This window comes from Pipistrellus hanaki (genome assembly GCF_964339955.1).
Source record: "Pipistrellus hanaki genome assembly, chromosome: 5".
NCBI classification, from domain to species: domain Eukaryota; kingdom Metazoa; phylum Chordata; class Mammalia; order Chiroptera; family Vespertilionidae; genus Pipistrellus; species Pipistrellus hanaki.
The window spans coordinates 31,858,218-31,883,344 of record NC_140507.1 but is presented as its reverse complement, the minus strand read 5'-3'; the positions used below and the strand labels follow the sequence as shown (position 1 = coordinate 31,883,344).

Below are 25,127 nucleotides of genomic sequence, written 5' to 3'. Positions count from 1 at the left end.
CTCAGCCGACTGAGCCGGCGTCCAGCTGCCAGAGGGAGAAGTGGAAGTCCCTCAGTGCTAGAGCCTGTTGCCAGGGGAGGATGGCACCAGTGTGAGGGGCCAGGCCATCTCCTTCCTGCGCTGCTGCTTGGTTCCCGCACTGCCAGTAAGAGCCACCTTTACAGAGCGAGGTGCCTGTGCCCCAAGGGTCCTCAGAGAGGTTTTTAAGTCAGCGGAGCGTCGCCTTGCCCGGACTGAAACTCAGATATTCCTCACAAACGCGCAGCATTTTTCGTCTGAATGTCCACCTGCCAGAGCAGTTCTTCCATGTGTTCTATGGATGAGCCCCAGGCGGGGCTTCTGAGCAGCTGAGCTACAGACAAGGACATCCTGACACAACTGACCTCATTCTTACATCAAAACCACTTCACTCCTAAAAGCAACTCTTTTGGGTCTTTGCCATAAACAGGAGAATTAAAACAACTTCAGCTGAGTCATGAACAAGTGGATTTGAAACCGTAGGAAACAATACACACCCTAATGATTAGCTCCTCTCTTCGCTGGCAGCCTGGTCTCCCGTACCCAACAGCAAGGTCGTCCAAGCATATACAGCCTGCTGACAGAGAGCCAGGGCCCACCAAGGGCTGCTGTGTGGACTCCTTTCCCCACCCCCACCCCATCCCACCCACTACTGGTCAGTAACGTCAGGAGAAACTCTTACACGTTAACAAAGTTTATGCCTGACTATGACAATTGATCGAGCACTCTTGAGGCATGGATCATCCACATAAGTGAATTTTCAAAATAAATAAATTTAATTACATCACATTCCAATTTTTGTTGTATTTTAACTAATTTCTATTTTCTCAAATGTATTAAAATGATTCATGCATATGGTTTAAATATCAATGATGCAGAAAGCCCTGGCTGGTGTGCTCAGTGGTTAGAGTGTTGACCTGTGTCTACATCTGGTAAACCTTCTGTGTTGACACAGAAGGATCAAGGGCTCGATTCCCAGTCAAAGGTATGTACCTGGGTTGCAGGTGTGGGAGGCAACCAATCTATGTATCTCTCTCACATCGATGTTTCTCTTTCTCTTTTTTGCCCTCTCTCTTTCTTTCTTCCTCCCTCCCTCCCTCCATTCTTTCTAAAAATTAAAGAAAAAAAATCCTCCTGTGAATATTAACAAACAAAAAAAGTAGTTCAGAGAGGCTCATAATTAAAATCCCCTCCCCACTTTTTTAGTCCTACATTCTCTAGAGGTAGCCTCTTTCCACCCTCTTATTAGTTTCTATTTCTGTTTATATTATTTCTTGGTTTACCAGATGTAGACATTTGTTGACTCCTCGTAGATGAAATGCACCTTCCTACAGAACTCCTCCAGTCTCCACTCCACAGCCTTCCCATAGGACTCTAACATGAGTTTTGGTTAAACCAGTAGTGAATGTACATAGTTAATAGTGTGTTATGTGTGCTTGTGTTCTGGAAAAAATGTTCTGTTCTTTGATAATTCTCTATTTTATCTGTTGGATCTACTGGACTAACCTTCAAATTTTTGAAAAACATTTTTTCTCTTATTTACCCTCTCTTTGCCTTTTGGGTGTATTTCTTTGGGAAATCTTACTTGACATTATCCTCCAGCCTTCTGTTGGTTGTTTTTTGTTTGTTTGTTTGTTTGTTTTGTTTTTTAATTTTTGCTTTCCTATTTGTTTTATTAAAGAATAACTCTCTTTTTTCAAAATATATTTTTTATTGATTTTAGAGAGGAAAGGAGAGAAAAAGAGAGGTAGAAACATCAATGATGAGAATCATTGATTGGCTGCCTCCTGCATGCCCCACACTGGAGATCGAGCCCACAACCGGAGCATGTGCCCTGACCGGGAATGGAACTGTGACTCCCGGTTTATATAATAGGTCGACACTCAACCACTGAGCCATGCTGGCCAGGCTGCTTTCTTATTTTTAATATACAATGCTCATTCTTGTTTTCTAACTGTTCCTTTTTCATAATATTACATTCTTATTATATGGACATACTATTTTCCTCTTATCCCTCTGAAGATATTATTTATTTCTTCTTTGTCCCTTGTTCTGTTTTAATAGTTTTCTGTTCGCTATGTTGTCTTTGTTTCCACTTGTCTTTTTCTCTCTCACTTCCTCTCTCTCTCTCTCTCTCTCTCTCTCTCTCTCTCTCTCGTTGGAAACTTTCCTCAAACGGCAAATATCCTGGCTCGCTGTTGATATTTATGAAAGAAGCAATAAAAAGCTGAATTAAACTGTGTTTGGGGAAAACTTATCAGCTGGGGCTTCCCTGTAGGAAGCAGGCCGGTCTTTTCATTAACAAACCTTAAATGTCAGACTCTGTTCTCTAGAGCACTACTGATATTTGAGGCCAAATAGTTCCTTTGAATCAGGGGCTCTTGTGCGTTACAGAATGTTTAGCAGCATCACCAGATGCCAGTAGCCACGCCCCTTTCAGAACTGTGATCATCAGGACCGTCTATAACCTTTGCCAAATGTCCTCTGGGGGCGACGGATGGTGCGTGTGTGTGTGTGTGTGTGTGTGTGTGTGTGTGTGTGTTGCAAATCTGCGCATTGAGAACTACTATTCTGGAGTCATTCAGGTTCTCAAGAGAAGCTTCTAACTCCTTGTTCCACTTACTGGTTGCTGCATGGCCAACCACCCCAGAACCTAGGAGCATAAACAGCCATTTCCTTGTGCTGCAAGTCAGGGATTTGGAAAAGGCACCAACCCTCCTCTGCTCTACAATGTCGGGGGGCCCAGGCCGGGATGGCGGGAGTGGCTGTGGGGGGCCCAGCTGGCCAAGGTAGGACAGTCGGGGCTGAAGGATCCACCTCCAAGATGGTTCTTCACATGGCAGGGAGCTGGAAGGCTGGGTGTGGTGGGCAGAAAGAAGGCGCATGGCCGCTCTGGCACACAGCCTGGAGTTGGACCTCCTGTGTGGCAGCTCAGGGCTCAGGGTGAACGTCGCAGCTGGCAGTGCATGGACGACACGGCCTGCTGTGGCCTGGCCTGGGAAGCCACATAGCATCGCTTCCACTGCAGTCACAAGCCTGCCCAGCCTCAGAGAGGGAGGCAGAGACCCACCTTTCCAATGGAAGAAACGTCCCAAAACACGTGTGGCTGTGTGTTTTAAGCTCACCATACTCTCGCACGGGGGGACCTATGCCTGGGCAGGAAGGGGTGTGAAGAGGGGGGATATTTTTATGTTCAGACTTCGCCCTCATCCTCCTGTTTCATCCTTGTGTTCATCCTCCCCTTCTGCCTGAGTATCCCGCTCACTGTCTTCAGTCTCCCGCTGTGTGGGGTGGAGTATGGGGTGGGACCTGGGAGGATTCCAACCACTTTTCCTGGTTCCTTACTCCACCCCCGCCCACACCAGACCCCTCCACCATAATAGCTGGTCTCCCCAAGCTCTGAGCTCTGCCAGGGGCCTGGGGTGAAGTGACTGCCTCAGGCCCATAAGAGACTAGCTTCCTCCACGTCAGCCATCATTCCCCATCTGCTTCCCAGCGTTTACTGAACTCTCTCACCCACTGGTGTCTCCTTGGCCATTCTCTTTGCTCTGGAGGTTTGTACCATTTCATTTCTTGACTGGCATGTAAAGGCACGTCAGGAGAGAAGGGCCATCGGGGCATGTGAATAGCCTGCCCTGTTTGCCTGGAAGCCCTGTTGTCCTTCCTTTGGATGGAGATATTAATATTTCTGAATCGTGAACCTCCCCTGTTAAAGCTCTGTGAAGAGGTACAGTGACCAGGTTTAATTAAAAAAAAAAAATTCAGAGTCATGTTTATGAACACACATGTTTGCCCTGGCATTAGTAAGCTAAGTAGAGCTGTTTGTCCCTCCATGATGGGGACCCCGGTCACTGTGATAAAATTCCTTAAACCTTCTCACGTGGGCATCTCTGTGTCTGGCAGCCCCTTGTCCTGTTCATTTGTGGCCAGGGTGCCGCACCACAGCACGTTAACGGCTACACTACTCCTTTCAATGGTTAAACCAGATGACTGTGCCGGGATCCCCCCACCGCCCCGCCCCGCCCACTTTCTACCCTCTCCACACCTCCCAGCATCTGGCCTTGTGGACTGCGGCACCCTGACTCCCTGTCCTCATGCTTCCGGCCGGGTGTGGTCCATGGAAGACCCTGCAGGAGATTTCAGAGGAATATTGGGGTGCTTTGTTCCCCAGCTCCCTCCCCTGCCAGGCCCCCGGTCAGCAGGGTCTCACCCTAAAGCCACAACTCCTCCAGCAGCCTCTGCCACAGCTCTCTGCGGGCTCTAGTGACCACTTCTTACCTCCCTCAGGCCCCGCTGCCCTCTGTGCTGGCTCCTCCCTTGTCTCTAATACTGCTCACCCGTGTTCCCAGTCCTTCCTCTGTCACCTGTGGGGTGTGCATCTGTTTTCTGCTGGGCCTCTGGCCGCACTGAAACCTTTTCTGATTTGCATCTACAACAATAGTCCCCGAGTGAGGCTGAGAGCTTCTCCTACGAGTCCTTTGCAGGAGCGCTGAGACATTTCTGGGGCTGCTCCGGATGGGGGTGGGGGATGGGATGGTGCTTTAAGTTCACTTCCTAGTTTTTAACTATCCTATATAATAAAGAGCTAATATGCAATTAGACCAGAAGGCGGGGTGACCTTCTGGAGCAGCCTTCCAGAATGACCTTCTGGAATGACCAGTGGGTGGGGCCGTGAGGCTGTGAGGGCCGAGCCCCTTGCACAAATTTCATGCACTGGGCCTTCAGTAGTACATAACAGAGGGTAATGGACTAGTGACTTCTCTGTATGGGAAATATTACTTACTGGAGTGTTTTTAAAAATATATATTTTATTGATTTTTTTACAGAGAGGAAGGGAGAGAGATAGAGAGTTAGAAATATCGATGAAAGAGAGTCATTGATCAGCTGCCTCTTGCAAGCTCCCTACTGGGGATGTGCCCGCAACCAAGGTGCATGCCCTTGACCGGAATGAAACCCGGGACCCTTCAGTCCACAGGCTGACGCTCTATCCACTGAGCCAAACCGGTTTCGGCACTGGAGTGTTTTGAGAAGGAAAAGAAGCATGTAAGTAATAGGAAACCAGGAGAGAGAATTCATGATGACTTTTAGAAAGCATGTAACAGACTGGAAAATATCAGCAGTTTTCATTATCCTCCCCGGATAACAGATCCTTACTGGGTCTGAAGGTAAAGTGGGGGTTTGGGGGACATCCAGGCTGTGTCTGGGTGGGACCCCCCCACACCCCTGCATGTGACAGTAGTTGTCTCTCAGGTCGGACCCACCAGCCAGGCCTATGTGCTTCCAGGTCAGCAGCTTCTTTGATGCTTTTGCTCTGAGGAGCATCGTGTGCCTGTCTGTCCACTGGGATGAGGATAACTGGCGCCCAGAGAGGCCCAGGGCACACCTCACCCCGGTGGGGGGGCCTTCGGAGCCACTGCCCTGCGGCCTCCTCTGAGCTCAGCCTGCATGCTCCCTGCACGCCTGCCCCTACCATAAGGTGTCTAGTCGTCCCACTTTTGGTGGGACAGTCCCGGTTTTTAATTATTTGTCCCGCGTCCCGCGACGTTTTAAAAAAGTCCCAATTTTTGGAAAGATGCCATGGGACTCAGGACAAATTGTTAAAAATCGAGCCGAAACTGGTTTGGCTCAGTGGATAGAGCGTCGGCCTGCAGACTAAAAGGTCCCAGGTTCAATTCCGGTCAAGGGTATGTACCTTGGTTGCGGGCACATCCCCAGTGTGGGTGTGCAGGAGGCAGCTGATCGATGATTCTCTCTCATCGATGTTTCTGACTCTATCCCTCTCTCTTCCTCTCTGTAAAAAAACAATGTAAAAAAATTGTTAAAAATCGGGACTGTCCCTCCAAAAGCATCTGGTCACCTTACCCTACCGGCCTCCGTGCTGTTGAATTTGTGTACCCCTCTGAAGCACATGTTGTAAACCTCTAGGGAAAAAGTAGAATCAAGATTTCTTTCTGGCCACACGTTTCCTGAAGCACAGAAAGGAAATATTTCATAAATGCTTCTTAAAACAGACAACAGGAAGGGGCCGTGCCACCCTGGCTGGCAGGGGCTGCCTTTGTAATATTTCACAGACAAGGGAGGTGCAGTCCCCGCCAGGGCAGCCCTAGCCCAGCCCTCAGGGCCCGGCCTCCCTGGCCCACAGCAGATCAACCCTCCCGGGCAGGGGGGAAGGCCTGGGGGCCACCCCATTTCATAGGGAGGAGGCTGAAGCCAGGGAAGTGGAGGCTGGCAACTTGGGTGGAGAGGCATCTTACACCACTACCACCCCCCTCGCTTCCTGATTCCTGATCCTTTAATTTTCAGGGATTTGTGTGTGTGTGTGTGTGTGTGTGTGTGTTGTTTTATTTTTTAATTAATTTATTTATTTTTAATTTCAGAGAGGAAGGGAGACGGAGAGAGAGAAAGAAACATCAATGATGAAAAGAATCATTGATCAGCTGCCTCCTGCACGTCCCCCACTGGGGATCGAGCCAGCAACCCAGGCATGTGCCCTGACCGGGAATTGAACCGTGACCTCCTGGTTCATAGGTCGAAGCTCAACCACCGAGCCACGCCAGCCGGACTGTGTGTGTTTTTAATTTGGGGAACGGAGGCTGGGCAGTTGGAGACGGTGTGTTAGTTTTTAATGCGTGATGGCTTCCCTCAAGGGATGCGGCCTTTATCAGTTTAGCTTGCCTTCTTCCACCCCACCACTCTGTGAGCCTGGCGAGGCCCCGCTGCGTCCCTCCCAGCGGAGGTGCGCGAGAGCCAGGCCCGTAGGTTCCCTCTTGTCCTGCAGACGCGATGCGGGGAGGCAGACGCGCAAGGACATGGCCAGAGGAGCCCGCCCGCAGCGTGGGGGCGGGGGGGGGGGGGGGCGGAGCGCTGGGGGAGCTTCTGCGGAAGCCTCTCCCAGGGCCCCGCCCACAGCAGGAAGGTCACGGACGCCGCGCATCTGGGAGAATGGGTGGGGCCCAGTGGGCAGGACACCTGTGTCGTGTGTAAACCCGTGTCCTGTCTTGTCCTGTCCAAGCTGCCTGTAGCTTGACCGGACTATGCCAGAGCGTGGCCATTGCTCAGGTGGCTGCCGCTAACCACACGAAGAGAAGGAATGCTCTCAGCCCGGGCACTTGAGCCAAAACCAATGCGGTCCGCAGCAAGCGTTCCAGTTCCTCATCTGCACCCAGAGGCCAGGGCGTTTGGGCCTCACGTGGAACCCAGGGCTGGCTATCACCCACAAACACAGACAGCCTGAGCGGGTCCTGCACCCACCCCGCCCCCGCCAGGTGTCAGCCTCCGCGGTGCCTTGGCCCTCGGAGCGGCGCCTGGGCAGGCCAGCTGCCACCGCTCTGCAGATGACCCCGTAGCAGCTGCGCTGAGTGAGCCGCGTCCCGGGGCAGGCGGGGTGGGGCGGAGCCCCCCTCGTTCCCATTAGACGCCAAACTGATGCCGTCACCGGCTTTCACAGACACCGTCGGGGAAGAAACACGCACCTGCAGCGTGCTACGGCGTTTCCCCTTCCCCTGCAGGAGGCTTGCTCACATCAGCAAAGGCGGACCTCTTACCCCCCCCCCCCCCCCAATGCCTCATTCCACCCACTGGGGGTGCCTTCCTCAGAACCACTGCAGGTGAGTGCATCTGCTCTGCCCAAGAGCTTCCACCAGCGGCTCTCAATCCCGGCTGCACATCACAATCACTAGGATATTAAAAAGTACTGGTGCCTGGGCCGATCCTCACCCCACAGATACTAACTGAATTGATCTGAATTTTTTTTAAGTCTTCATTGAAGGATAACATACATTAAAACGAAAAAAAAAAAAAGAAGAAGAAAAAAAGCACAAATCCTAAGTGTGAAGATCCATGAATTTTCACAGAGTGAACTTACTTCAAGCAATCAGCAACCAGATCAAGAAACAGAACATCACCAGAATCTGCTTGTGCTCTAGAGCAGTGTTTCCCAACCTTCTCTCATGATGAGAATCACCTGGTGGAGTTGTTAAAACACAGATTCCTGAATCCCAACTAAGAAGTGCTAAACTAGAATTTTTGAGAACATATAGGTAAAATTGCATACCTAACTTAGTGCTCTGTATATAAAATCTGTCTTAGAGCACTAGTTAAGTATACAATTTTACCTATATGTTCCCAAAAATTCTAGTTTAGCACTTCTTAGTTGGGATTCAGGAATCTGTGTTTTAACAACTCCACCAGGTGATTCTCATCATGAGAGAAGGTTGGGAAACACTGCTCTAGAGGGTGTTTGCCATGCTCCCTCCTAATAGGGTGCAGGGTATAAGTTAGTTTCGCCTGCTTTGGAGCTTTCCATTATGTGGATGGAATTATACAGCATTATATGCGTTTGTGTCTGGCTTCTCCCACTCAACAGTGTGAGAATCACCCAAGCTGTTGCTTACCTGTGTAGTGGGTTCATTGCCATTGCTATAGTGTGGGCACCCCTATGGGCATTCCTCAGTTTACTTGTCCATTCCATTGTTGGTGGGTATTTGGGTGTTTGGATTGTTGTTTGCAGCCCGGGTTTATTTTGACTCCTGCTGCTCTGAGCGTCCCGGCAGTGTCTGTGGGAGCACAATCGTATGCATTTCTGTTGGATCTGTCCGTAAAAGTGAAATTGCCGGACAAGTATGGATACGAACTCGTTTAGCTTGAGTACCTTATGCCAAATAGTTTTCCAAAGTGACTGTACCGATTTGCACTCCCTCCAGCAATGTATGGCAGCTCTGGCTCCTTCACATCCTTGCCAGCTTTTGCTATTTTCTGTCTTATGTGAGCCCTTCGGGTGGGTGTGTAATGGTATCGCAATGTGGTTTTCATTTGCATTTCCCTGATGACTAACACCATACAGTCGAGCACTTTTTTTTCATGTGTCTATTAGCCATTTGGATCCTCTCTTAGCAAAGTGTCTGTTGAAGTATTTGGACATGAGTATTTTTAAGAAACTCCTTAGGTGGTTGTAATGTGCGTCCAAGGTTGAAAAGCCTTGAACTAAACCACACATCAGTGTCTGCTGCTCTGTTTCTCGATGTCCTGCCCTTGAACTTGGAGTATTCTGGCTCTGAGGGGACCTCATAGACCTCCGGAAAGATAATATTCACACACATACACACACACACACACACACACACACACACTCATACACATACACACACCAAGCCTACCAGGAAGAAGCAAGAGATTGGAGCTGGAGTTAGGCAGTGGAGAGTCATGGGGAATGTGGCCTCCACTCCAGAAGGGTCCAGGCAAGGCCCGTGGTGTCCACAGCTGCCACAGACATTTCCTGGCCACAAAAATGACCCCGTGCTGGTCCCCCCAAGCCCCAGGCAATCATGTGGAGGAAGTGGAGGGGCCCCCTGCCAGGGACTTCCCAGTTTCTAGGCCAGTGTGAATGGGACACAGCTCACGTGGGGGCTGTGGTCAGGCCAGGGACAGTGGAGCTGTATTCGGGGCCTGGGCGGGACTGGAGGAGGCCTCTGTCTGCGGGTGAAAGGGCAGCCAGGGGGCTCTCCCACCAGAGTCCAGGCCTGGCCAGCTCTTGTGTCCCGCGGGGTTTGTGTACAGGCCCCAGTGGCTGTTTTCCTCACCCGGGATGGTCTCCTCTGTCCTCTGCTCCCCACCCGGGGGCCCTGCTCCGGGATCTTTCCTGCCCACCCCACCCCTACTTGACCCTCTTGGTTCTGAGCTCCTGCGGCCCCCGGAGTGCACACTTCCTTGTCCTAAGTCCCCTTTCTGGCTCCCCAGTGTCTGGGTTTGTCTGTGTTCCCCGTAGTGAGCAAAGTGGCATTTGGTAACTCAGTGACATCCTCCAACTTGGGAAGGAAGATACATTAAAAATACAAACCAGCCGAAACCGGTTTGGCTTAGTGACTAGAGCATCGGCCTGCTCACTGAAAGGTCCCAGGTTCGATTCTGGTCAAGGGCATGTACCTTGGTTGTGGGCCCATCCCCAGTAGGTTTCTCTCTCACCGATGTTTCTAGCTCTCTATCCCTCTCTCTTTCTCTCTGTAAAAAATCAATAAAAAATATATTAAAAAATTAAAAAATATATGTATGTATACACACACACACACACACACACACACACACAACAAACCATACATGAAGTCAGCATTTTCCTTCCCTCGGACTTGAGCTGTGCAGGCATCAAGCAGAGCTGCCCTGTGTGGGCGAGGGGCCTTTGCACTGAGTCGTGGGCCAGGAGCTGCAGGTAGGATGCTGGTGCCTGACTGGGAGCACATACGGGCCCCTCGGGCAGAGGCTGTCAGCACCCGGATGGAGTCCACCACAGGGCAACGGGTGGCAGTGGAGCGAGCTTGTCAGTGCCCGTCCCGTGTGCTCTTTGAAAAGAGCAGGGTCTACCTTCTTTGACTGAGGTCCTGCCAGCTACGTGACCTGAGAGGAGGGACAAGGAGGCACGTGGGCAAAGTTGACATTTTGGAGACCGGTGAGCACAGCCAACTCTGGGCTCTCGATTGCACCAAGTCCCATGGATCCAGGCCCTTCTGGGAAATGGCTCTGGACATAGAATATTTCATGTCTGATAGCCTAAGTGCAGACATGATTGCACTTTGGCCCAAAGGGTAGCCAGCACCAACCAGCACCCACAGGCTGTCTGAAGCCTAGGGATGACAGCAGGAAGGATACTCTCTCCGTTGGGGTATGAGAGTTCCAGGTGCTCACATCCTTGTCAACAACTGGCATTTCCTGTCTGTTTTTTTCTCATTGGCCATCCTAGTCTCACAAAAAGAGAGACCCCTTCTACTGAGCCTGCTCTTAAGATCGCCCCTTTCTCCAGGGCCCCCAGCCAGCAACCATGGCCTCCAGTTCTCTCAAACCTGGGTCTTCAAACTCCCCTTCCCACTGGCTCCTGTGGTGCAGCCTTGGCCACGCTCTTGTCGCCACTGTCTGTGTAAGCTTCCCTCCGGCCCCTGTGCCGTGGAGGACAGCCGTGCTGTCTGCCTCTCACCGCCGACATTCTGGAAGGAGACATCTCTTTTATTCAGCAAGTGTTCATTTTAGCCTGCCGGTGCTAGGCACAGTGGGATCCTACGGTGAGCAAGATCACTGGCCCTGCCCTCGTGAAGTTTATAAGCAAACAGGGAAGAGAGACATAAACAAACAAACGCTTACATAATGGCAGTTGTTGCCACAGCCCAGTTCCTTTATGCACTTGCACACCTGCAAACATCTTACATCCCTGAGGCCAGCTCACATGCACCTCACCAGTGCTGCCTTTTCCAACACTGCGCCCACCTCCGGGCGGCCCTCTGGGCCCACACTCAGGGCGGCCCTCTGGGCCCACACTCAGGGTGGCCCTCTGGGTGTAACTGTTGCTAACAGAGGCTGAAAGCCGAGGGCAGAGACCAGGCCACGCTCATCTCGGAGCCTCCAGCCTGGCACAGAGCCTGGCATATCAGAGGAGCTCAGTAGATGGATGCAAGTCCTTTCTACTCTCTGAAATCAATAAAAACATATTTTTTTAAAAAAAAATTATGTAGCCGAAACCGGTTTGGCTCAGTGGATAGAGTGTTGGCCTGCGGACTCAAGAGGTTCGATCGAGTCAATTCCGGTCAAGGGCATGTACGATTCCGGTCAAGGGCATGTACGTTGGTTGTGGGCACATCTCCAGTGGGGGATGTGCAAGAGGCAGCTGATCGATGTTTCTCTCTCATCAATGTTTCTAACTCTCTATCCCTCTCCCTTTCTTTCTGTAAAAATTCAATAAAATATGTTTTAAAAATTATGCAGAGAATAAGTACAAAAAGGAGAAGATGGGATAAAGGCCATATTATCAAGAAATAAAGGACAAAGGATTTGATTCAGACAGAACTGGGTTAAAAAATAAATAGTTTGGTTCAGCCAGAGTTTCTCAGTGTTGAGTGTCGACCCATGAACCAACCAAAAGGTCGCCGGTTTGATTCCCAGGCAGGGGGCATGCCCAGGTTGTGGGCTCGATTCTTAGTTGGGGTGCGTGCAGGAGACAGCCGATTGATGTTTCTTCCTTTCCCTCTCCCTTCCTCTCTCTCTAAAATTCAATAAAAACATATTTTTAAAATGTGTTTAAGTAGTTTGCATTAGGGAAGTGCAAATCAAAACCACAATGAGATACTTCTTCACACCCTTTAGGATAGCTGTTATCAAAAACCAGAAAATAACAAGTTTTGGCAAGGATGTGAAGAAATTAGACCTTGTGCATTGCTGGTGGGAATACGAAATGATACAGTCACTATGACTATAGTTCCTTAAAAAATACCCATGGGATGCTCATATGACCCAGCAATTCTAATTCTGGGTATTGAAAGCAGGGACTCAAAAAGATGCTTGTAGCCCTAACTGGTTTGGTTCAGTGGATAGAGTGTTGGCCTGCAGACTGAAAGGTCCAAACAAGGTTTGAATCTGGTCGAGAGCATACACCTGGGTTCTGGGCACATCCCCAGTAGGAGGTGTGCAGGAGGCAGCTGATCAATGTTTCTAACTATCTCTCTCCCTTCCTCTCTGTAAAAAAAGCAAATCAATAAAATATGTATTTTTTAAAAAGATGCGTGTACATCCATTCTCACATCTACATTATTCACAGTAAAAAGGTGGAAACAACCCAAATGTCCCTTGACAGGTGAATGGAATACATACACCCAATGGAATATTATTCAACCTTAAAAAGGAATGGAATTCTGCCACATGCTACCACATGGATGAACCTTGAAAACATTATGCCAAGAAGTAACATAAGCCAGACAACAAAAGGACAAATTATTGTTTGATCCCACTCATGTCAGGTACCTAGAGTAAATCTAATTTGTAGAGACAGAAATTGGAATGATGATTGCCAGAGACTGGCGGTAGCAGGGAGAGGGGAATTAGTTTTAGAAGTTCAGAGTTTATGTTGGGGGATGATCTACTAGTAAAAGTTCTAGAGCTGCATGGTAGTGGTGGCTGCATAACAATACGAGCACAAAACTTAATGCCATTGAATCGCACACCTAAAATTTTTTTAAATGGTAAATTTTATGTTATGCGTATTTTACCATGATAAAAGAAAAAGGTAATTTGTGTATATTATGGATGTTTTAGAAACTATTGGTAAGCAGAAAGGGAAAAATTGTAAGTCATTCATTGTCTTACCAGCTAGAGATAGCCACTGTTAAAATGTCAAGGTAGCTTTCCATTCATTTCCTATTCTCTTTAAAAAAGAAGTGTGTGTGTGTGTGTCTGTCTTTGGAGAATACATTTGACCTGTAGGAAGTCTTCCTCACCTCTCTCTCTCTCTCTCTCTCTCTCTCTCTCTCTCTCTCTCTCTCTCTCTCTCTCTCTCCTGTCCCACCAAGGCTGCTTCCTCCCTTTGAGCCATCCAGAGCAAGTCTACCCGGGTTCTGGACATCAATCCTTTGGACAACTTCTCTCACCTGATTTCACTCCTCTGCATGCACCTCTAGGGCTGCACGTCTCTGAAAATGCCCATTTCCCCCTTGTGTCTGAAAATGTGGTACCAGCATGGGTCCGGTAATAGTCAGAAGGTATGCAGGGAACAGTGAGTGCCTGTCTCAGATACCACACATCTGAGACACATCCACCTGGGCACAGGGGCTCTCGTGGACAGTGTGCTCATTGTTGTGTCTCCTCACAACTAAGCCCCTGAGACTGTTGGTCCAGGCTGCACTTGACCCAGGTCCCCGGGCCTTGCCTTGGTGTCTCTTGGAACCGGTGCTGGGCCTCACATTATCCCAGACCGAGACTGATTCTGGCTCCCAGAGCCAGCTCTGCAGCCTGTCAGGAGCCCGTGACCTCGTGCCCCCAAGAGCAGACCCGCCCTCTCCTCTGTGAGGGAGTTTGGAGAGCAGTGAGGGCCCCACAGCCTCCGACCCTGCGGGACGCTGGGAGGAGCAGCCATTTCCTCTCTGCCTCCCAGGAGGAGGGAGCCTCCTCCGTCCCAGGCACCTCTCTGCCCTGCGAGCAGTAAGTCAGCAGGAATGAGCCAAGCTGTCAGATGTGGGAGCTCCCTCCACCGCCATCAGGCCCGGCCCCAGAGCCATGCCACAGCTGTCACACCCTGTGGAGGTGCCCCCTGACCCTCACATTTGGGTCCAACTCTCCCCCCCACCCTCTGTGCCAGCTGATCCAGGAGTCAGGGCATGGCCAGCTTAACGGGCAGCAAGAGGGGAAGCGAGAGGCCACAGCCACTCAGGTGACTAAAGTTCATGCCTGTCCCCACTGATTAGAAATGGGGGCGGGGGGGGGCCTTCATGTGCCTCCAAATCCAGCCAAAGACACAAGACCCTTCTCTCCTGGCTTTGAGGCCTCCGCAGAAGGGTTTATTTAAGGACCTTTATAGCCCAGTCCTGAGATTATCTTTTTATTGCAACTTTGATTAATGATTTATCAAAAACTGATACTAGAAACACTGAAGAACAAATTTGCCCTGGAGATTAGGAAAGGTCTACATCTGCCAGGCATGGTACCTGCCCACCTGCTGCCTCAAAGGTTAGACTAGGACAAAGGTACACACACACACACACACACACACACAGAAAAAAACTGGTATAAATGCCCTTACATTCTTTTATTTTATTTTTTTAAAATATATTTTATTGATTTTTTACAGAGAGGAAGGGTGAGAGATAGCTAGAAACATCGACCAGCTGCCTCTTGCACACCCCCCACTGGGGATGTGCGGGCAACCAATGTACATGCCCTTGATCGGAATCGAACCCGGGACCTTTCAGTCCACAGTCTACCGCTGAGCCAAACTGGTTTCGGCCTTACATTCTTTTAGAAATTAGGCTATAGATGATAAAGAAATGAGGCAAGGGAGAAAAGCCAAAGGACCTCTTAGTAGAAATCTTCTTTCTTATTTTGTTTCTAGTAATACCTATGAGGAATTGGCATCTTAAAGGGAAATTTGGAGTGTGGGGAGGAGAGGAGCTGTGTGAAGTCTATTCCTCCTACAGACCTCCATCCCAAAGAACTGACACGGGAAATGTGCCCGCTGCTGGCAGGGAAGGGGCAAGGGTGCCAGTCTGACAAGCACTCACTGAGGGAAGAGCCTTGGAGGGCATTGGGCTGTGCCGGGCTGTTCTGAAGGCCCTGAGGCTGGGACCCGCCGCCGAGCAGGGTCCACAGGTTGCAGGAGAGTCACCTGAGGGCCCAAACCTCCCTCCTCTCCTGCAGGAGATTCTGCCAGTTCCCGCCCTCTGGGAGCCCCAGGGAGCGGGGTGCTGGTCCTAACCCTTCTTTCTTCCTCTCCGCTCTTCTGAGGTGGGAGTGGAGAGCTGGCAGAGAGGCTTCTAGATGGAAACTGGAAAATGAAACTGGAGATCACAGCCTGGAAAGCCCAAGTGCTGGGGTTCCTTTTCCACAGGGAGTCCCCTGAGGGAGAGAGGAGGGCGGGGGGAGGGGGGCATGTTTAGTGAAGGCCGTGAGGGTGTGCCCTGAACGGCCTGCCTGCCAGTGGTGCACCACGGCCTCGCCTCGCTGGCAGCCTGCAGGTGGGGAGGCGCCGGCGGGCAGGGCCCCGGCTGCACCAGCTTCCTCTGAGGCCGCCTGGCTTGCTGTCACCCCTAGAAAGGTTTCCTCTCAGGCGAAAGCTAATGTCACACTTGAGGTTGAAACACTCTTCTCAGCGGTGCTTCAGGAAGGGCCCTGGCTCTCGGTTCATGTGAAAGCGGTTCACCTGAAAACGTTTCTCAGAATTAAGTGTTTCATACCAGCAGCTTCTCGCCCTACCAGCTGCCTCCCGCCCACCCCCCCCTCCCCGCCCCGGGGCCTGCCAGGCTGCCTCACATGCACACACAGGACTCTGGCAGGGCTTGGGTTTAGCTGAGGCTCAAAAACAAATAGCTCCAGCCCTCTCTCCTCCTCCGGTCTCCGCAGCACACACTGAGCCAGCTCGCCAGGCAGAGACACGGCAGCTGCCCGCAGAAGCCCTCGGGGCAACGTGGAGGCCAGCAGAGAACTTCCATGGAAGCCGTCTCAGAAGGGGCTGGAACGCGGGGGAGAGGACAGTGGGGAAGGCACCGAGAACGGTCCCTACCCCTAACCCCACACCGTTCCTCCTTCTCCAAGGAACGCTGCCCTGACCCCCAGCCCCCATGCGTTCCTTAGACCTGTGTTCTCAACCTTCCTAATGCCGTGACCCTTTAATACAGTTCCTCATATTGTGGTGACCCCGACCATAAAATTATCTTCATAATTGCTACCTCATAACTGTTACTTTGCTTCTGTTAATGAATGGTAATGTGAATATCTGTGTTTTCCGATGGTCTTGGGCTCTGCAGCAGCGGTTCTCAGCCTGTGGGCCACGGCATTAGAAAGGCTGAGAACCGCTGCCGTAGACGAGGACCTTGACAGCGCACTCTCATAGCGCCCTGTGGTTTTCAGCTGTCTGTGTGATTGCTGGCCTGACCTCCGTCTCCATCACTGGAACCACCCTGTGAGGCCCGGCACCGGGTCTGTGTTGTTCCCTCTTGCACACATGTTGGACGCCCTGTAGGCACGAGGGAGTCCTGAAGAGCCCGCGAGGAGGACAGTGCTCCAGCGAGGGTGTTCCTCGGGGTCCAGACCCCACTCCGGGCCCTCAGCCCACCGTCAGTGAAGGACGCTGTGGCAGGGCCCCATCCCTGCTGCCCACGGCCCAGGGGCCCCAGCCGGTGGGATACTTGGACTGTCCTAGTGTGCACAGGGGTGTGTGTGTGTGTGTGTGTCCGTGTCCTGTGGCACATTCTCTGTGGTCCTGGCTTTGCTCCCCTATCTGACAGATGTGCTCACGTAGCTTCTTCCAGACGGGCCAGGCCACTTAGCTCCCCGGGCTGCCCAGAAAAGAAAGGTCTCTTCAGCCTGCGGGCCAGGAGACACGCTGAGGAGTGATAGTCATGTAAAGGACAGGGAAGGATGCTGGTGGATGGTCCCCCGGGAGTAGATGTGGACAGGGAAAGCAGCCCTGACTTCAGTCTTCTCCTCGCTTTCTGACCTGTAAATGGCATTTGTTCTGGTGCGTGCGGCTCGGAAGGCGAGGTAGCAGAGAGAATGGGGCGGAGTTTGGAGGTGGGCTATCTGGGATAAAATCCTAGCTGCTCATTCGCAGGCTATGTGGACTCCGAGACAATGACTGAGTCTTTCTTTGCCTCATTTTTTTCTCTTCTGTGACATGGGAACGATTATAGCCGATTCCGTGAGTTGGTTCCTGTTCCTGACATGTGGCGAGGGCTCAGTCATCGTTTATTATTGCCATAACCGGGCTTGTGAGGAGCCAGCAAGATGTCAACTTGCGGAATCAAACGCACCAAACAAACACGAGGAAAGAGCATTGTTTTGGAAATACCGAAGGCACCGCTTCCCTCCCACATTCGGGGTGAGGGCAACATTGAATTCACTTACTCAGTGTTAAGCTGGAAGATACCCCAAAAGGAGGTGAAAAACTGAAATCGCCAACCGTTTGAGCTGCAGGCTGCACCGAAGCCGTGTGGCTGGTGCAAATGGTGAGGCCTGAGCAGGCCCACTTCCTCCCTGCGTGCGGCGGGTCTTCCTCATACCAGCCTCTTCCCAAGGCTGCAGGAAGTGAGGTCAGGAACACTCGGGTGTGAGCGGGGAGGCCTGGGCAGGGGTCAGCAGCTGCAGGGTGAGAGCAGAGGTCCTTGCTGGGTCCCGAGGCCGCCTGTGCAAGAACCCTGCCCAGGCCTGCCCAGGCTTCTCTCTCTGGAGGTTGCAAGGTATTGCACAAAAGGCCTGGTCCCAGCTTGCCAAGAGGCAGGCTGGAGAGGAGGGCCGAATCTTTTCTCAAAGGAAATGCAGTTGTGGTTTTGAGACGTTCATTTCACAGCTGTGGTTGGCGTTTCCCAGGGTTCTCAGAGGTGAACGCAGGGTCAGCTGGATGTCGCCAAATAAGGCTCACCAGTGACCTTAGCAACAGGCTCGCTGCCCATTGGCTGCCGCTGCTGCCGCCTGCCCATGCCGCCTCCTGGAGACCAGCTCTGAAGCTGGGCAGGAGCTCCACACGTGCAGGACCCAGCTGCGCCCCGTCACAAATCACTGCCGTCTGAGCAGCCAGTGAGGTAGAGAGCTCGGGGCAGAGGTGGCAGGGGAGCAGGACTGCCTGGTGCCCAAGTTTCAAAGTTCATGTGGCCAGTACACCGCTGACCGAGTCCTCTCAGAGCACCGGATCAGCTCCCTCAGCTTGGTGACCTGGTCCCAGCTTGCCAAGAGGAGCTGCCCTCCTGCTCCCCCAAGTCCTGGCCGTCCGCCTCGGAACTCCGTGGTTCCCATTTCATAGTTCTGCTCATTCCTCCTTTGACAGGCACTCTACTAAGAAGCTCCTTCTATACATTATCTCCTTTAACTCTTTCAACAGCCCTGTGGGTCAGTTAGCCCATTCTACAGATGAGGAGACTGAGGTCAAAGAAAGGTAACTGGTCTACAGTTAGACCAGAAAGTAGGGAAGACACAATTTACACACGATTTAAACACTGGTGAGGATTTAAAAAAAAAAAAAAAAAAAAAGTACCTAACTGATCTTATATATATCAAATATATATATTTCAAAGAGGAAGGGAGAGAGAGCGAAAGATAGAAACATCAATGATGCAAGAGAATCATTGATTGGCTGCCTCCTGCACGGCCCCCATTGGGAATTGAGCCCACAACCCGGGCATGGCCCTGATCTCCTGGTTCATAGGCCCACCACTGAGGTCACACAGGCTGGGCCAGATCCCACGCTATTAACTGGATGTAATATAGTGCCAGTTACTCTGTCTCTGTGCCTGTGACATGGGGATGTCAATATCTACCTCACAGGTTTGGGGTGAGGATTGCACGGAGTAACTTATGTGCAGGAGCCTAGTGCAAAGTGGCGGTTTGCCCAGTAGCACACCTCAGCACGGGTGGGCCAGGCGCCTGCTGGGCATGCTCCCCAGGCAGCCTGCATGCTCCCGTCCCACAGCGTGTGCCGCTGCAGCACTGAGGTCTGTGGACCAGACTTCTCTGTGGCCCTTGTGTTTGGTTTCCACTTCCTCATTCTCAACCTCCTCTCACCCCCAACCCCATCCAACTTCATGACTGAGGAACAGAGGCCAAAGCAGAGCCTGCTGCTGAGGAGGCCTGACCCACGGGTGCCAGAGGAGGGAGAGGGCGGCTGGGCTACGGGGAAGGGGTGAGGTTCTGAGGACAGAGGGTGGGCCAGTCAGGCTGTAGGGGCAGGCATGTCTCATTTCTCTGCTCCTGACAATGCTGGTGTGTTATAGCACTCCTTCCCTGAGAAACATTTTCATAATTAAAAAGTACATAAGTGGCCCTAGGCCGGTTTGCTAAGTGGTTAGAGCATCGGCCCACAAATTGAAGGGTCTCTGGTTTGATGCCTGGCCAGCAGCACATACCTCAGTTGCAGGTTCTATCTCCAGAACTGGTAGGAGTGTGTGCAAGAGGCAACCAGTTGATGTGTTTCTCTCACATTGATGGTTCTTTCTCTCCCTCTCTCTCTTTCTCTCTCTCTCTCTCTCTTTCTCTATCTCTATCTCTCTCGCTCTCTTCCCCCCTTCTTCCTTCCTTCCACTCTCTCTAAGCATCAATGGAAAAAATATCCTTGGAGAGAATTTAAAAAAAAAGAAAGTATAAGTGATCTGGTAAAGATGAAAATGCATATACCCTATAACCCAGCAGCCCCACTCCTCAGAATGTTCCCTAACCAAACTCTTACCCCGCGCACCAGACACCCACATGGCACAGCACCAGGAGGAGTCCAGATGCTTGCTCACCACCCCTGGAGAATACAAATACCCTGTGCGATGTCTCTGCAGTGAAAACGAATGGAACAGCGCAGTACTGTGATATGATATAGAAATACTGACATAATGAGAACTCTCATCAACATTATGGAACACAAAAGAATATGCACATAATCCCTTTCATGGAAAGTTTAACAGCTGGCAATCCTGGGCTGTATTGTGTAAGGATGCAGGCAGAAGATGCAACATATAAACAACAGAAATTATCACAAAAGTCAATTTAGTCGTGACCGCAGGGAGGGCTGGGTTGTGATTGGGAGGAGGGCACAGGGGTTCACAGTAGGCTTTGCTTTATCTCTGGACCTGGTGGTGGTTATACACAATCTTTGCTTCATATTTTGTACTTAATTAAACTGGATATATGTTCTGTGCATTTTTCTGCAAGCGTTGTTTCACAGTAAGAAGTGCATTCTGCCGAAACCAGTTTGGCTCAGTGGATAGAGCATCAGCCTGTGGACTGAAGGGCCCCGGGTTCGATTCTGATCAAAGGCATGTACCTTGGTTGCAGGCACATCCCCAGTGGGGGTTGTGCAGAAGGCAGCTGATGGATGGTTCTCTCTCATCGATGTTTCTAACTCTCTATCCCTCTCCCTTCCTCTCTGTAAAAAACCAATAAAATATATTAAAAAAAAAAAAGAGTCACACTGTTTGCTGATCCACAGCTGTCACTGTAGCCAGTGGAGCCTTGGAGGAACGGAAGACAAGGACTGGTATGAATTTAGGGTTGGAGGGCATCCTTTGACCTGTCAGGACAACCTGCGAAGGTCAATCAGTGTTTGTGGAAAGGGGGCTGGAAGACGCCATGGTGGTGGCCTGTCTGGACTTGAAGGGATCTGCAGGGCAGAGGACACATGCCAATGACTGGGCCTGAGACCCAGCCCCCTTTGGCCCCATAGCACATTGATTCAGCTGGAGTTCCCACCCCAGGACTCCTCTGCAGAGATGCCAATTGTTGATTATCTGCATCATGCCCGGCCCCTTCAGGATAAAAACAGGAAAATGAAAGCCTTCAGCAGTGGCTGGGACAGGGTGCGTAATAAGGAGTCTCCGGCCACAGGATGAGGCTTCCCTGACTGTCCCTAGGGGAAAGGCGTTTTCTAAGGTTGCAAGCTTGTTTTATCCACCATGGTTTCCCTAGCCTGCAATGAGCCATGGAGGACAGTTACTAAGCGTTCGCTATTGAGCAAGATTGTGCTGTAGGGAGTGAGGCCTCATCAGGTCTTGGAGAGGCAGCCTACCAGGCTCCCCACTTCTCTGGTTCATCTCCAGAGAGAGGTCTCCTCAGGGGGTGCCCAGGGCTATTGCCCCCTGAAGCCCATCAGGTGTTAGAGATGGCCCTCGGTTTCCTTCTCCAAGCTGAACTCACCAGTCTCCACGATTGTCGCAGAGCCCTCAGCATTCTGGTTATCCAGTCTGGAGAGGCAACAAAAGCATCCAGATGTGTTCTGAACAGACAGATCTATGGATGCAGATGGAAAATTAGGGTTCTGTGCTTTGGCAGTCAGTGTGTCCGAATTGTAATGGTGATAGCTTCTGGCAAGGCCTCCAACACCAGAAGGCTCCAACCCCAGAAGGTCATCTTTCTTTGGTGTTTTCACAACCTTTACACAAGTACTTTTATTTTTTTTATTTTTTATATATTTTATTGATTTTTTACAGAGAGGAAGAGTGAGGGATAGAGTCAGAAACATCCATGAGAGAGAAACATCGACCAGCTGCCTCCTGCACACCCCCCACTGGGGATGTGCCCGCGACCAAGGTACGTGCCCTTGACCAGAATCGAACCCGGGACCTTTCAGACCACAGGCCGACACTCTATCCACTGAGCCAAACGGGTTTCGGCTACACAAATACTTTTAAATATATATATTACATAGGTTCATACACACACACACACACACACACACATATATATATATGAACCTATGTAATACTTTCAACAATGAAGATTTTAAAAAGAACATATAAAAATGTAAATAAAATGGTATCTTTTATTGATTTGAGAGAGAGAGAGAGAGGAAGGTGAAAGAGAGCGAGAGCGAGCGAAACATCCATGTGAGAGAAAAACATCGATCTGCTGCCTCCTGCATGCACCCCAACCGGAGATTGAGCCTAGAACCCAGGAACGTGCTCTGACTGGGAATTGAACCGGCAGCCTTTCAGTGCACAGGAGGGTGACCAACCAAGTGAGGGACACCGACCAGGGCAACACAAATACTCTTCTTACATAAAACTCCACGAGGTAACCTTGTCACCAGTGTTATATTTCTCTTCAGCTCTCCGGGAGACTCCCTGAGAGCTGGCTTGGGGTAGGCACCCCATAGATGTCAGTTCACATTGTTTACATTGTTTTATTATTTGAATGAGCAGTCATAAATTCAGGGTCATGAACTGAGCATGTACTCTGGGTCAGGCACTGCCTGGTCCTGGAGTATAGCAGTGAACATAATAAGCCTGTTCCTGCTCCCCAGAGCCCCCAGACAGTCTTGGAAGGCTTGTTGATAGAATAATAAACACTGGTTACATTCACTGTGAACACCACCACCACCACCACCAGACATTCCCTGGGTGCTCCCTGTATGTTCAACTCAGCACACACTGTCCTGGTCCTCTAGCGCTGGAAGGTGGGAGTTGAAGACACCTCCCTGAGAATAAAAAAAAAACACTGGGCTTGGACTGAACTGACTTACAGATCAAGTCCTAGCGGTGCCACACATTCACCGTATGACGGTGGGTGAGTTAACTTGACCTCTCTGAGCCTCCGTTATCGGTGCGATGGGTATAACAACACATCCCTCAGAGGCAAGAGAGGCTCAATGAGGGTCACCACACTGCACACCTCCAGGGGTTACTGCTCACGTTTTAGTCTATGCGGTTGCTGTTACCTGAGTTAAACGAGGGCACTTAAACCGCCCTGTGACCTGGAGTTAACAATAAACGGTGGTATTGTTATGCACACGTAGAGGGAAGCAGGGGTCATGGCAGGCCAGCAGGCCGCACAGGATTTGGCCAGGCTTTGTTCTCACGGAAGGGCAGGGCTCTGAGAAGTGCAGGCTGATAAGGGAGGCGGTGGTCTTCACCGCAGGCCTCAGTAAGGCGTTCTCCAGGAACAGAGAAGCCGCTGGGAGCTGAGCAGGGGGCAGGGATGGAGGAGATGAAGGCCAAGGACCCTAGAGAAAGTCTTGTCCAGCATCCGGTCTCACAGGCCACCCGAGGCCAGGGAGGGAGAGGAGGGGTCTCCAAGGTCCTGCGGCAAGGGCCAGGGCCAGGACCCTCCCGCCCCCCTGTGCAGAACCAACTCAGATGACTCCTCAAGCCCAGGTTGTGGCCCCACAAAAGGAAGTCCCTGGTACTTTTCATTTATATATATATATATATATATTTCTGATGATAAAAGTAATTATAGCATTATGTTGCATTTTTAAATTATAGAAATACAAGGAAGGAAATATAATCACCTAACCCCACCACCAAAAGCAATACCCATTAGCATTCTTATGTATTTCTTCCAGAAGGTATCGCAGACAAAGTTAAACATCCTATATTTGTTAGGTTGGAGTTGTACTGTGCATAGTTTCATGTTCCACCTTTCCCCTGTAAAACTGGGAGTGTTCTGGGAACAAAGGGGCTATTTTAATGCAAAAGAATCTCTATAAATCTTTTTCTTAGCCAAAAAAAAAAAAAAAAAAAGGTGCAAAGCTAGTCTGTGGTGGTTGGGAGGACTTCCTGCAGGCTGCAGGGTGGCTCCGGCTCACGTCCGCTGTGAGCTCTGAGGCAGCGGCTTAGAAAGTCAGGTCTCTCTCCGCTCCTGGCCGGGCTGCAGCTCGTGCCTGCCACAGGACAGAGGAGTCTGCCCTCACCCTACATATGCGATCACTCACTCCATCCAAAGGCACGGGGAGCTGTGACCGCTACTGTTTACTCACAACAGCATCTCAATCTGTGCAGCACCATGTTTTCCCAGGTGTTATGTCACCCAGGACACACACCCTGTGAGGCAGGTAAGTCAGGCTGTTATGCTTGTTGTACAGATGGAGAAACTGAGGCTACGAGAAGTCTAGTGGCTTCTTCAAAGCTACACAGCTAGTGCGTGACAGAGCAGGCCGATTTGACTGACCTCCAACTTAGTGATTTGTCCTCTCACCTTTCCCCCCGTCTAGTCCTAGTATTTCCTGAGGTCAACTGGACCCCCTCAGTGAGGCCAGGGACTGGCAGTGCTGTGTGATGGACGTGTGGAAAGGACGGAGAGCCCTGCCCTGGGAGTTTTATGCCAAGCACTGCAGGCCCTGGCCGGCTGTGCGGAGTGGCCTGGCCTCAGGGCAGCCCTCCAGCGTGAATCAGCGCCAGCACCCTGGCAGGTTTGCAGGGTGGGCTCTGGGGCTGCCGTTTCCTACAGACACGTCCAGCAGAGCTCTGTCCTGGACCTGCCCTTGGCTCCGGATCTCAGTGCCTCCCGGGACACAACGGCCTCTCATGGAGGGATGGTGGGGCTCTGAGAGACCCACTCCAGCCAAGGGATGTGGGGCAGCTGCGTCCCCTGGGTGTTTTCTCAGTATTGCTGCTGTTCCATACACTTAGCGGCTTAAAGCACAGATCTGTTATCTTACAGTTCTGTCGGCCAGAAATCCAAAGTGGGTCTTGATGGACTAACGTCACGGTGTCAGCAGAGCTGCATTCCTTTCGGAGGCTCGAGCTGAGAATCTGCTTCGCTGCCCTTTCCAGCTGTAGGGGTTGCCTGCATGCCTTGGCTTGTGGCGCCTTCCTCCACCTTCAAAGCCAGCGAGACAAGGCTGGCCGGGTCTCTTACACATTTCTATCTCTCTGGTTCAGATCCTTCTGGACCCAGACAGATAATCTAGGATAATCTTTTTTTTTTTTTTTTTTTAAGATTACCTATTGATTCTATCTGCAGTTTTAATTCCCGGTTGCCACCTAACATAACATGTTCAGTTTCTATGCATTAGGATATGGACATTTTTTTCTTCTTTTTTATATTGTTGACACCATTACAAATGTCCTCATCCCCCCCCCCCTGCCCCCATTACCCCTCCCCCTTTGCTTCCCTCCACCCAGCCCCCGCCCCTCCACCCTTCCCTCTGGCCATCATCATTGTCTGTGTCTATGGTTTATGCATATATATTCTTTAGCTAATCACTTCACCTTCTTTCATCCAGCCCTCCCCACTTCCCAACCCCCTTTTTACCTCCCCCACCCCCCAGCTGTTAGTCTGTTCCATGTATTCGTGTCTCTGTTTCTATTTTGTTCATCAGCTTATTTTGTTCACTAGCTTGGATGTGGACATATTTATCCCACCGTGGACCACTACTCTGCCTACTCCTCTGGGTT

At 50.9% G+C, this 25,127-nt stretch overlaps 1 protein-coding gene across 11 annotated transcripts in view; it reads left to right on the top strand.

The window, feature by feature from the left end:
• LOC311623967 (uncharacterized protein) overlaps positions 1–25,127 on the top strand; it is a 121,393-nt gene that overhangs the window by 41,811 nt on the left and 54,455 nt on the right. For 2 of the 11 annotated variants that reach the window (XM_084886685.1, XM_084886682.1), the window contains one exon: positions 15,880–16,212. The exons of 3 other annotated variants lie outside the window; for them this stretch is intronic. In XM_084886685.1, the coding sequence (XP_084742811.1) occupies positions 15,880–16,110 (231 nt within the window). In that variant the 3' untranslated portion in view covers positions 16,111–16,212. Of the gene's footprint in view, positions 1–5; positions 6,366–7,465; positions 7,626–12,625; positions 13,206–15,879; positions 16,213–19,705; positions 23,936–25,127 lie in introns of those variants that run through there. 6 more of the 11 variants (XR_014795232.1, XR_014795233.1, XM_084886679.1 and 3 more) reach the window with 6 other exon arrangements.